This window comes from Eulemur rufifrons, chromosome 2 (assembly GCF_041146395.1).
Source record: "Eulemur rufifrons isolate Redbay chromosome 2, OSU_ERuf_1, whole genome shotgun sequence".
NCBI lineage: Eukaryota > Metazoa > Chordata > Mammalia > Primates > Lemuridae > Eulemur > Eulemur rufifrons.
Genome location: NC_090984.1, coordinates 41,578,928 through 41,592,288, shown reverse-complemented (window position 1 = coordinate 41,592,288; position 13,361 = coordinate 41,578,928). Strand labels below are relative to the sequence as shown.

At 37.6% G+C, this 13,361-nt stretch overlaps 1 protein-coding gene across 1 annotated transcript in view; it reads left to right on the top strand.

Moving 5' to 3' along the window:
* Positions 1-12,363, top strand: part of TMOD3 (tropomodulin 3) — a 70,243-nt gene extending 57,880 nt beyond the window's left edge. Inside the window, exons 7-10 of the mRNA XM_069459770.1 lie at positions 444-551; positions 2,223-2,366; positions 4,067-4,211; positions 9,941-12,363. Of these exons, the coding sequence (XP_069315871.1) occupies positions 444-551; positions 2,223-2,366; positions 4,067-4,211; positions 9,941-9,975 (432 nt within the window). The 3' untranslated portion in view covers positions 9,976-12,363. The remainder of the gene's footprint in view (positions 1-443; positions 552-2,222; positions 2,367-4,066; positions 4,212-9,940) is intronic.
* The last annotated feature ends 998 nt before the right edge of the window (positions 12,364-13,361 follow it).

Below are 13,361 nucleotides of genomic sequence, written 5' to 3'. Positions count from 1 at the left end.
ATAACCAGGCCATAGGGAATTGAAGTCTAGGGTACTAAAGGGAGAAATCAGTGCCTTCGGTAACTATGTTTTTCTACCTTCAAGTAGTATAGGGTTAATCTCTCTTAATACCCTTATAGCTTGAACTAAGTGACTAAGAACAGTATGTCATCACCTCAGAGATCATATTCATTAGAAGTAGACTCCTACATCTCTCTGCTTGTGGAAAAGTAGATCCACTTTTAATTATCAGCAGATGGCTGCATATAATAAGAATAATGAAAAGTAGAATAGTGAGTTTCTTTAACCTAAGTGCTAGAGAAGAAAAATCCAGAAAACCAATTGTTTAACAATAAAAAATAAAAAAAATAAGTGCTAGAGAAGTCTGATACATGCTCTGCCCTGAAAATGAAAACGTAATGAAAACTAAAATGTAATGATGTTTCACGTTATTGTCTTTCAAGAATATCCCGATTCCAACCCTAAAAGATTTTGCGAAGGCTTTGGAAACCAACACACACGTGAAATATTTCAGTCTTGCAGCCACCCGGAGCAATGACCCTGTTGCTGCTGTAAGTAAGCTACTATTGATAATGTTGAAATTATGCCTACATACCAGGGTATGTAGTGGTGGTTAAACCGTGATTTTATGGACAAGATTTACTTCCTTTTTTTAATTGGTGTTTTATCTCACTATTAGGCAATATAATATTTATTACCCTTTTATATTTTTTCCTGTGTTTCCTTCCTATGAATTTTTTTAAAAACATAAATAGAATCATGTAATATATGCTATTTTGCAACTTGATTTTTCCTTTCATATCAACATATAGAGATCTACATTCTTTAACATCTGCAGAGGATTCCATTTATGGATCTATAGTGTTGGATTTTTGTTAGATGCTTTTTCTGCATCTGTTGAGATGATCTTGTGGTTTTTGGCCGTTATTTGATTAATATGGTTTATTACACTGATTGACTTTTGTGTGTTAAACCATCCTTCCATTCCTGAGATCCCACTTGCTCATGATATGAACCTTTTCCTTCACTTGGCTTTTTTGAGGATATCATTCCTTTTGGTTCTCCTCCTACCTCACTGGTCATTCCTTCTCAAGGGCCTACACTAGTTCCTCCTCATATCCCCAACCTCTAAACATTGGAATAGCCCAGGGCTTGGTCCTTCTTTTCTCTGTCTATACTCACGTCCTGGGTAATCTCATTCTGTTTCATTGTTATATGTCATCTACATGTGCTGATGACTCCCAGTGCTACTGTCTCCAGTTTGTACCTCTTTCCCAAACTTCATACTCATGCCCAGCTACTACTCAACAGCTTTACTTGGATGTCTGATAGCTTACATCTAAGTTCCCGTCCAAACTCCTGACTTCCATCTCATCCCTGCTTCTCTCACCCTCTTTTCTGTGTCACTCAGCGCAACTTCAATCTTTCACTTGCTTGGGGGGAAAAAAAGGGAATTATCCTTGACTTCCCTTTCTCACAGCCTCAAACATACATTCAGCCATATCTTCAAAGTATGTCTATCCCTGGTGGTCTAGTGTTTAGGAAAAATTATGTGTATATTTCTAGAATCCAACCACTTCTCACCATTTTCACAGCTACCACCCTGGTCTAAGCCACTGTCTGCTCTTACCTGGGTTGTTGCAATAGCCTCCTGACTGAGTTACCTTCTATCTTACCCACCCTAAAGTCAATTCTTTACATAGCACCAAGAGTTATTCTTTAAAACTTAAGTTAAATCATTTCATTCCTATACTGGGAACCCTCCAGCAGCTTCTTATCTCACTAAGAGTAAAAATCAAAAATTTTCAATGGCCTGATAAGGCCTTACATGAGCAGACCTCATCTCCTTTCCTTGCCCTTTGATTCTCCTGCAGCCATACAGCCTTCTTGCTTTTCCTTAAACGTGCGTGTAGGCTCCCAAATCAGGTCTTTTATACCATTCCTTCTGTCTAGAACTTTCTTCCTAAGATAATACACATTGTTTCACTTCATCACTTTGAGTCTTTGCTCAAATATCACCTTCTAAGTGAGTCCTTTCCTGACCACTCTATATAAAATGGCAACCCCACCCCTACCCCAGGCACCTCCTTACCTTTTTTATTTTTACCATCTGACATTACCTTTTGCTTACTTATGTCAATTACTGTATTTGTTTATGGCATGTACAGTATGTAATAGGTGCTGTCAAATTTTAATCTCCAAATATGTTCTGCATTTTCTAGGCTTTTGCAGATATGCTGAAAGTGAACAAAACTCTGAACAGCTTAAATATGGAGTCCAACTTTATCACAGGAGTTGGGATTCTAGCACTGATTGATGCTTTAAGAGACAATGAAACCCTGGCAGAGCTCAAGATTGACAATCAGGTCAGTGTTCTGTGATTGTAACTTTCAAAAAACGACAGCCCACCCTGGTATGTAGGGCTTGGGGACTCGAGGGTGGGAGGAGAGTTCTGAAAGAATCCCTTTCTAGAAGGTGGTGGCTGAAAGTGAATGAAAGGACATCTGAGGCATCCAGAATATTAACTTCATGTATATAAAAAGATATATGCAAAGCAACTCTCACTAAGTCATTTTAAGAGAATTTAGATGACTGGCTATTTTGAACTGGAAGGACTCTTATGTATCACTCAATCCATTCTCCAATTCTTTTTTCTTTCTTTTTTTTTTTTTTTCTTTTTTGAGACAGAGTCTCACTCTGTCACCCCGGGTAGAGTGCAGTGGTGTCATCATAGCTTCCTGTAACCTCAAACTCCTGGGCTCAAGCTATCCTCCCACCTCAGCCTCCCAAGTAGCTGGGACTACAGGCACATGCCACATTGCCTGGCTAATTTTTCTATTTTTAGTAGAGGCAGGGTCTCGCTCCTGCTCAGGCTGGTCTCAATCTCCTTAACTCAAGTGATCCTCACTCGTCAGCCTCCCAGAGTGCTAGGATGACAGGCATGAGCCACCATGCCTGACCCATTCTCTAATTCTTTACCTCTGTGGTGGCAAGGTTTACATTGTAGACTTTTTGTATTTGTAGTAAGAGGCACAGAGATATACATGTTAGAAATGTTTCCATCCATAGTGGCTATTAATTTTTTATTTGAAAAATAACTGCAGTTATTTAAAAAAAATACTTGGCAGCTGTCTCCCTCAGTCCTTCAAAGTAAATAAATTTTGTAGACTATGAAGGTAGAAAAAAGGATTATATCTTAAAATTTAACCAGAATGCATCTTAATCCATGTTTCAGCTTACAATTAAATGATGTTTAGTATATTCGTAGAGTTCTGCACCCATTGCCATTAATTCCAGAACATTTTCATTATCCTAGAAAGAAACCCCGTACCTATTAGGAGTCACCCCCATTCATCCCTCCCACCAGCCCCTGGCAACCACTAATCTGCTTTCTGTCTCTCTGGATTTGCCTAATCTGGACAATTTATATCAGTAGAATCAAACAATCTGTGATCTTTTTTGGCTTCTTTCACAGGGCTTAATATTCTGGAGGTTCATCCATGTTATAGCCTGTATAAGTACCTCATTCTTTTATGGCTGAAAAATATTCTATTATATTTGGGGTGTTTACACTTTTTGGCTGTTAGAAATAATGCTGCTATGAGCATTCATGTACAAGCTCTCGTATGGACATGTTTTCACTTCTCTGGAGTATGTACCTAGGAGTGGGACCGCTGGGTCGTATGGTAACTACCTTTTGGAGCAACAGCAAAAAGAAGTTTTCCACAGCAGCTGCACCATTTTACATTTCTGCCAGCAATGTATTAGGGTCCCAGTTTTTCCACATTCCTGCCAACACTTGTTATTGTCTGTCTTTTTGATTATACTTACCATAGGAGGTATGAAGTGCTATCTATCTCATTATAGTAATTCACACTTTTTTATGTCTGTATGATCATATACTGAACTTTTAAAAATTTATTTCTCTTAGATATGTTGTAGGAATTAGAAAAATTTAAAGAGACCAACAGAATCAGCATGTGCCCAAATGCCTTAGTCTCGATTTACCTTGAAAAGTGTTTTGATCTAGTTTATTAATATTGTTCTTTATTTCTAATTTTTACAGAGGCAACAGTTGGGGACAGCCGTAGAATTGGAAATGGCCAAGATGCTTGAGGAAAATACAAATATCCTTAAATTTGGGTATCAGTTTACACAGCAGGGACCACGAACCAGGGCAGCTAATGCTATAACAAAAAACAACGATTTAGGTAAGATATATGCAGTATCAAGCTGAGTTTCTGAATTCTACCCTTAAGCTAATATATTGGGGGACCTTTTCACTTTTTTTTTTTTTTTTTTTTTTTTTTTTTTTTTTTTTTGAGACAGAGTCTCACTTTGTTGCCTGGGCTAGAGTGAGTGCCGTGGCATCAGCCTAACTCACAGCAACCTCAAACTCCTGGGCTTAAGGGATCCTACTGCCTCAGCCTCCCGAGTAGCTGGGACTACAGACATGCACCACCATGCCCGGCTAATTTTTTTCTATATATATTTTAGTTGGCCAGATAATTTCTTTCTATTTTTAGTAGAGACAGGGTATCGCTCTTGCTCAGACTGGTCTTGAACTCCTAAGCTCAAATGATCCACCGGCCTCGGCCCCCCAGAGTGCTAGGATTACAGGCGTGAGCCACAGCGCCCGGCCCCTCTTCACTTTTAAAAATGAATGTTAACAGAGGGAAATTACTTGGTCTTTGTTTCTAAAATCGGCACAGTCCTTTTTATACTGATTGAATTAGAGTTAAACTTAATTGAGGTTGTAGTGATCATTGGGTCAATGGGTAAAATCAGCTTCCTGTGACAAACATGTTTGATAGCTTTAAGTGAATAGTTCTCTACAACAAACAAATATTTTATTCTCACTTGCAAATCAGTTCTTGGAAGTATTGAAAGAAAGATTTCAACTTACAGGAAGGGTTTTTTGCCCTTTTTATCAAACAAACCCAGATAGAAATTTTATATGGTAAAATAGAGAATATAGAAATATATAAAATATGGAATAATTATCATTTTTACCCAAGTTTTATGGTCACTGGTATGTAACTGTTTGCTGGGCTGCCTAACAGAACTGCTATAGGGCAATCTTCTCACTGCGTGCATCTAGGTCAGTAATCTCCCATTCCTCCATGGTTCCTATTGAATTGCTGAGGCCTGCAGCTTCTGTTTGAAATAAATTTTCCAGCCAAGGCCGAATTAAAGAATATGGTGTTTATAATTTTGTTTCTACATGTTTCCTAAAATTCACTTTTAAGTTATGGTATTTGCCATTGGAGTATTTTAAAAGATGCATTTTAGGCAAGAATTAAAATAAGACTTCTCAAAAGAAGTAACATTTCAAAGCACTGCAGTTCTTTTAAGCTTCAGTCATATTTGAGTTTGCAGTCTTTAAAAGTTTCTGGAGCAGAAAAAATACAGCTTCATTCCTTTAATCCAGATCACCATGAAAAGTATTAGTTCACACCCTTTCTGTCCTTTGTATGACTGTAGTATCCTGTAGAAGATTTTAGCCACCTGCTTTTAAAAAGAGAAAATTGGTGTGTTTTGGTGTATTATTGATTCTAGATGTAGTTTGTACAGTCATGCTAATTATTTTTGTATTGGTTTACTAGTTAGCTTTTATTTTTCCCTTCCGGTATTTCGTTTTGCTTTTTAGAGCAGCATTTTTCAAGTCTAGTTGAACTTCATAAATAATTGGAAAGATTTAAAAACACGGAGATTATTGGCTTTTATTCCCTTGGAGATTCTGATTTAGTTAGTCCATAGTGGGACTTGGGCTTTGGGACATTTAGCAAGTACTCCACCTGATTCGGTTTCATGCACAGTGAATGTTTTTCTGAGTATGTTTCTCCACTTTTAAGTGGAATTTGAGTTTCTGAGATCAGTTTTATACATCCTGAACAAGTGTGCCCTTGTCATACTTTTTAAATTGCTTTTTACATAGAAAATTAATTACACTTTATTGAAATAATCTATTTTCAAAGACTATAAGCTTTTTGAGGGCAGGGACTGTGTTTTTAGCAGGGGCCATGTCCAGCTGTTGAATCCACAACTCTCTTAAAATCATACCTAACACATAGTAGGTACTTAATAAAATTGTATTAAGTAAATAAATGAGGTGGTAGAATTTAAACCCTGCTCAAAGTTACAATTTTCTAGTACTTAAATACCCATAAACTCAGCCAAAAATATTCCTCCATTTTTCCTCTCCTCTGAAACTATCTTAACAAATCCTAGAATCTCAGCAACAAATTTGTAGCCCCAGCCATCTCTTACGTAAGTCTTTCCCAGGGGGCAGGTACTTCCAGCAGCTGTCCTTCCAGGAACTGTAGGTGAAAGTCTGTAAGTGTCAGGGCAGGGACACTAACCTTTGCAAGGCCTTAGCAGTTGTGCACTCTTCTGCAAAGCCTATTGTTGTAGGCTCTTTGCCTAAATTTCTGTAAGAAAAGAAATATCCAGTATTAGAGTAAGAGAGATTTCGCAATGGAAGATAAAGGGGGCAGATGAAGAGTATTTCCTAGGCTGCTTTACGTTGACGTGAGCAATGGAGTGGCTGTCCGTGGCAGTGTGTTGGAGAGGAGGCCGTGTTGAAGGCATGGTCTGACAAAGCAGAATCGAGCGAAAGCAAACAGCTTTGTCCTGGGAGCTCCCCAGACTTCCACTCACAATCTTTCATTCTGATCCAAGCTGGATTTTCAGACATGGATCTCAGGCATGAAATGACAATGAGGATATTCCTAGAGAGGAATTGTGTGGATAAAAGCCCACATTTGAGAGCAAGCTAGTTATGTACATGCTGATGACAGCCTGCAGATTTTGAGAACTGACTCATAGCATAAGGCTGGCTCCAGAATAAACTTTCGATAAGTACTTGTTTGAAGCTAACAATGAAACACTGATGTCGGCAGATTAAGAGAGGGAGTTGGTAGAAGACACTAAAATTACATGGTAAAGAACTTAGATTTCTTTGGATTTCATGTGGGAGGCATTTGAGAGCCAATGTGGGTCACCAAATGCGTGATTAAGATGATACTTCAATAAGAACTTTTTTTTTTTTTTTTTTTTTTTTGAGACACAGTCTTGCTCTGTTGCCTGGGCTAGAGTGAGTGCCGTGGCGTCAGCCTAGCTCACAGCAACCTCAAACTCCTGGGCTTAAGCGATCCTACTGCCTCAGCCTCCCGAGTAGCAGGGACTACAGGCATGTGCCACCATGCCCGGCTAATTTTTTCTATATATATTTTAGTTGGCCAGATAATTTCTTTCTACTTTTAGTAGAGACAGGGTCTCGCTCTTGCTCAGGCTGGTCTCGAACTCCTGACCTCGAGCTATCCACCTGCCTCGGCCTCCCAAAGTGCTGGGATTACAGGCGTGAGCCACCTCGCCCGGCCCAAAAAGAACTATTTTTATTACTCTTTCAGAGATAGAAAATGAGGTGAGTTAGGAGATTCGTAGGTGACTAATGATGAAATAGAAGTTACATCAATAGAGTGGGTTTTGGAAAGAAAGTGGACCAGATCCAAAGAGTTGTTAACAGGGCAAAATTTATTAGGCTGTCGTCCTCTACAGGATGAGCCGATGAATTGCTGGAAGGTAAGAAGTGTGCACCAGGTGAGAAAGGAGTCAGAAATGGCCTTTTGCCCCATTGTCCTCTGCTGTGTACATGGTGGCTGCAGCCTCCCATTCATGCACTCAGCTTGACTTTTTTTTCCAGCCATACACTCTGACCTCTGCCTGTAGATCAAGGTGGAAAGCCTGAAGATCATGTTTTCTGACAGACAGGTCTCAGCAGCCTGATATGTAGTAACTGGAAAGAGATATCAAAGAACAAGACATGAAACTTATACAGAATGTCTTGGGCATATAATTTTTTTCATCTTGCAAATGGGGCTCTATCAGATCTTTGGTGTTCTAATTTTGATAGCATCTTTTCCTCTCTCATTGTTTTCTTTGTCTCAACTATTCATTGAAATAATTCTACGTACTTTCCATCTCTCCAGCTAAGAAGTGTCATAGCTGTAACAAAGAGGTTATATGGTATATTCAGTTTAACTTTGAATCTTACTATCTTTAGCTAATTGCATAATCCATTTTCTACATCTTTTTGTTTGCTGCATTCTGTCCTATAGATTTTTTATACCATGCATTTTAACGTCTGAAGTGGTCTGCCAATAACATCCAAACCCTGCTGCAATTCAAATTTTTCTTTGAAGTGTTCCATCCTAAAGAATTATCTGAAGTTTGCCTTTCAGATATTTCTCTATTTCAGAGATCTGTATATATGAGTTAAGTTTGTATTTGAGGACTCAAGTCTCCCTTTCATTTTTTTTTCTTAATATTTCAGTAAACACATGAAACTTGTTCTTTATCAGCCTGGACTAAAATTAAGAGTCAGGGGTAAACTTGATATAGATAAACATAAAAATGCTCATGGGAACCTGATACTTTAGTCCTTCTGGGATTGGTTGGTTGGTTTGTTTCATAACTAACACCTAGCCAATGGCTGGAGAAGCTTTTATACACATAACTTGAATATCTGGTCTCATCTATTAAAGGGCTACAGACAGAAGCTGGCAGTCAGAAAAGCACAAGAACAAAGTGTCTTGGCCCAGCCAAGTGCACTTACTGGCTTATAGCTCCTCTGTCAAACAGCCAATTTAGGTTGAAGAAAGAGGCAGTTGCCTTCCTACTTGCTTCCATAGACAGAGGAGAGTAGGAAATTAGTACACCAACAATCTAACTTAAACAGAGGAACTTACTCGGGAAAGTATCAAAACCAGTAAATAATGTGTAAATGCAAGTCCTCTGAAAATAGTAGTCAAATTGGCTTTCTTCACCCCAAAAAGATGGCTGACCAGGGCTTCAGGACCATCTCATAACCCTACTGTGATGGATAATGAAGCTGATTACTCTTTATTAAATGCTTACTGTGTTCTCAGTAGTGCACCAGGCAGCCATGAGATACAGATGTCATTATTCTCCTGTTACAGAGGACAAGGTGGTTCAGAGAGTTAACTGACTTGCCAAAGAACATGATACAAAACAGTGACAGAGCCATGATTCACACTCTATTTGTCATTGACTCCGGAACCTGTGCTTTTTGTCCTCTCTAAATAGGAGTTGGCCACAAGGCTGAGGAGCCCCAAGTTGGTGGCTCTCAGAGAATGCTCTCTGGTGGCTGGTAGCTGAGAGTGCAGGTAGCAAGATCCTGAAGCTGAAGGCCTTGCCCTGCTACTAGTGAGCACAGCTGAGTGGTTCGGCATCACCAGTCCATGAAGAAGCTGAGAGTCCCCGGATACATGTACCTTTACTCCGTCAGCTGAACCTAGTTGGCTGGCTACTTTGGCAGGCAAAGTTTATGATAGCCAGAAGTGGCCCCACCACGTTACTAGGGTCTGAGATTTTCATTACTTTGCATTTGTTGTTTTGTCAGAGCCCTGAACTGGTTCATTTCGTAGGAGGTGAGAGAAGGAAACTTTAGAAAGCAGTAGCAAGTCACTTATCTTTGAGAATGACAAAAATGTTTTTGTTATGTTCTTTTACAGACTGAAGAAATACATTGCAGTGTCTGATCAGGAGAGCATGCAGATAGTTACTTTTACTGTGTTTTACCCCCCGTTGCCTGAATGTCATATCAAAATTTAACATAGTGATTTATTAGTCTTCAAATGACTTGAAGATGATTCTCTGTTTTAGATTTGTAGAGCAGCTACTGTGTAAGCACGGGTATCAGTCAGTGAGCTTAGGATACGTAGTTTTTGTTCTGAAGCCCCTCGCTTCTCAACAGGTTAATGAGGGCTTTTTTAAATTGTTAATTATCATGTAAAAAATGGACATTTATGTTTGGTCAAACTATAACTGGATTATATATGGAAACCTGTTTGTTACAAGCAAATTAGCATTGTTAAAATTAATAGGGATTTCTAACATACTTTCATTTTTCTCGTAGTGCGTAAGAGACGAGTTGAAGGAGACCACCAGTAAGTCCACCAAGGTATAATCTTTGGAAGACTTCAGAAGATCACCAAGGGCTCATTTTGGTGACATCAGATATAAAATTTTCCTGGGTAGAAGGGAAAAGACTGGAAAAAATTTTTTTAATGACATATATATTTTTTTTTAGTGTAAGTTGTTATCAGTTTCACATTAAAATCAATAGTAGATGATATTTTATATTTTGAGGCATTTCTACTTTCTGCTGAAATCAATTTTAATTTACCTTAATTTGAATGATTTATGATGAGTCTTGGGCAAAAAGAAAATACAATTGTTAAAAAAGTTTCAGAAGTCATTTATGTAGAATAATTAGAACATTTTGAGGACCAATCTTTTTTAAATCCAAAGGGACATTACTGACATCAGAATTGCTATTGCTCCCTTTTAGGTGTAAAGCACTTAAAAGCTTTCTTTATTCCATTACCTGGAGACTTTACCATTTTTTAAAACATGGGAACTGGCAAGAGTGTGGAGTTTTATTCCTTATCAAGAGAACAGAATGCCAGAATTTTAAAACAGTTGACTCAAAATCTAGTCATCTGTTTAGGAGCAAAAGCAGATCTCCAGGGAGAGAAAATGGTCTTCTGCACATTCCGGGTCACTTCACTCGCCTGACGTGTCTCAGAAACACCTAGAGTTTTTTTAAACAAAGTCATCAGCTTTGCCAGGTTACATATTTTGTTTAAAAGTATAGTTATGTCTAAGTTCATTCCAGTTTTTCATTTTAATAATGTGGGCATTATTAAATTTTGTGAAAGCTAATAGTGAAAAGCATCTGAGTAGAAAAGCTGTTTTTTCCCCCCTATAAAAAAGTATGTAGCCAGTTCTTGGTTATTTAGGGTAAAAGAAAAAAAGCTGATGTTACACACATGAAATCAAAGGTCATAAAAATGATGGAGTTCAAGTCTGAAGAGCTTGCAAAACGGTCATTGAAACTGATAGTTACTGTAAGTAAATTAGAAACTGGCATGTGTATAAATTACTTGGTGTTGCACAGTATTCTGAGAAGTTCCTATGTGCAGTGCAGAAATGCATAAGCAGTATTAAATCACCACTAAAATTTTCCAACCAATAAGAAAAACTCTTCTTCATAAATCTGATTTTTAGTATATACTTCCTTGTATCTTATACTTTTTAATCTATATTGTATAAAAGTTACAAAAGTCATTTCTATAACAAAAGTGGTCTTTGTTGCTCAAAGCATTAAAGTGAACAGTTGAACAGTGCGCTATGATGGGAAGACTGACAGAGACTGCAGAACCAGTGCTGGAATGGAGGGTTTAGATTTGTATTCATGCCGGCCTCAGGGCAGCCCTTGGAGCAGGAGGTGGCAGAGGCATTTACAGCTACAGAAAACGGGGAGGAAGGGAATCTAAGGTAACCTTGGCCTCAGAAATTCAGGCCTGGCTGTATCATTTACAGGAAGATTTTTCTGAAGGGAAGAATCTCATTTCTGATTGGGGGGAGGTGGTTTGTTAATTTTTTTTAACTTTTTGAAATTGAATTGCAAAATATCTGCTACTTAGGCCTGGGCCAGTTTCTTTAATGAGCTAGGCAGCTTCTTATTACTATAATAAGCCTTCTTAACAGGCTAATTAAGAACTGTGGTATGTTGTTTGTTTTTTGATATTTGTTATTCTTTTTAATCAGTATCCAATGTTTTAAAGGGGCCAAGATTAACTTTGCACTATTCCCTTTCAGTTACAGGCCACTGACTTTTTTTTTCAAGTTAGCAAGTCTCGCATTCTTGCTTCCCTCCCCCTGCCTTTTGGTTTTCATGTGAATTGTACTTAATTTTATAGAGATGGCACAGTACTGTCAAAGGTTGGGAGTCAGGTGTGGAGCACTATCTGAGGCTACCGGAAGGAATTGGTGACTTACACTCTAATCCAGCCATCCTTGTTTGCATTGTCCTGTAAGTCAATAAATTGATAAGTAGGTTCCCCCTTCGTCCCATAAGCTTTTTTTTTTGAATATAGGTAGATAGGACCCTACTTAGAATTTTGTGTCATATTCATGGATAATATCTTTTTCACTTATTTATCAAATTATGAAGTTGAGTATTTTGCTTGTACCATTCCAGTTCTGTACTACAATAGTTCATTATGTAACTGAAGAAAAGATTTCTTCATTAGTAACTTTAACTATGAACATTCATGCAAGTGAACATAGATAATCTTTAAAGAACTTTAATTATAAGGGAGAAAAATGGTGTTTACTTTGATCTTTAAAAATCTGGCACCTCTTGACCTTTCAGTAACTTTCAGTATTTCTACATTGCTCTAAAATTTTGTAATAGAATAAACAGGTTAGGGTTTTGAAGTAGTCTTGATTTTTAAGCCAAAGATTTTGTAAGACCTTAAGTTTTGTGGTCTAACCAACTTAACTGGTTATCTAAAAGAATATTCTTTGCATTTTTAAATTGCTGTTTTTGGAAAAGCTTTTAATTATCCATCTTATAAAATTTTATATTCATATTTGTCTGAAGTTCTAATTTTTCCAGTATATCTACATGAAATTATATATATTAAAAACTCAATATTAGTGGCAAATATTAACACTATTAAAATGGATTTGGGTGCTGTATACTTGTAAGTAAAGCCTAGTAAAGTCTGAAGAATGGGTAAAACACACCTTCTAAGGGTGCCTGTGTTTAAAAGACCAAATAAACATTTTGTGTTAAATAAATTAACAGATTGTTAGAAACTTCAGTGAGAGTTATCTTGATCATTTAATTGCAAATTCTTGTTATTTGAATGAAATAGCCCACATACTTGCTTTGTGCAAGAGGTGCACTCTGGAAAAGTTACATGTAAATAGAACTTTGTAAATTGTTTTCCAATTGACCGGGTATCTGATGTGTTTTTGTTTAAAAGGGGGATTTCATGATATAATAAAAATTATAAAAGAAAAAAATGTTTTGATAAAATGTTAGTCATGTTCTATTATACTTTATATTTAACTCGTGCTGCCATTAAAATAAGATGAAAGAATTTATGGCGTTTCATAAAATCTTACATTTTTTGGCTCTGTGTTCCCAGGGCTGCCTCTCTTTCTCTATAAAATCAAGAACCACCATTAATCTCCCAGTAAATCCAAGGATCGTGCTTTCTCTAGGGTCCATAGCCACTTCCATTTCTTTGCAAGTTCAGTACTGTCCAAACTTTATTCTTTCATTACCACCATGCCCCACTAATTTTTCTGTTTTTAGTAGAGATCGGGTCTCGCTTTTGCTCAGACTGGTCTTGAACTCCTGGCCTCAAGGAATCCTCCCACCTTGGCTTCCCAGAGTGTGTCAGTATATTTTAATTAATGCAAAGAAATTAATTGGCCTAAAATCTTTCGGGGCTGGGTGCGTGGCTCATGCCTACAAT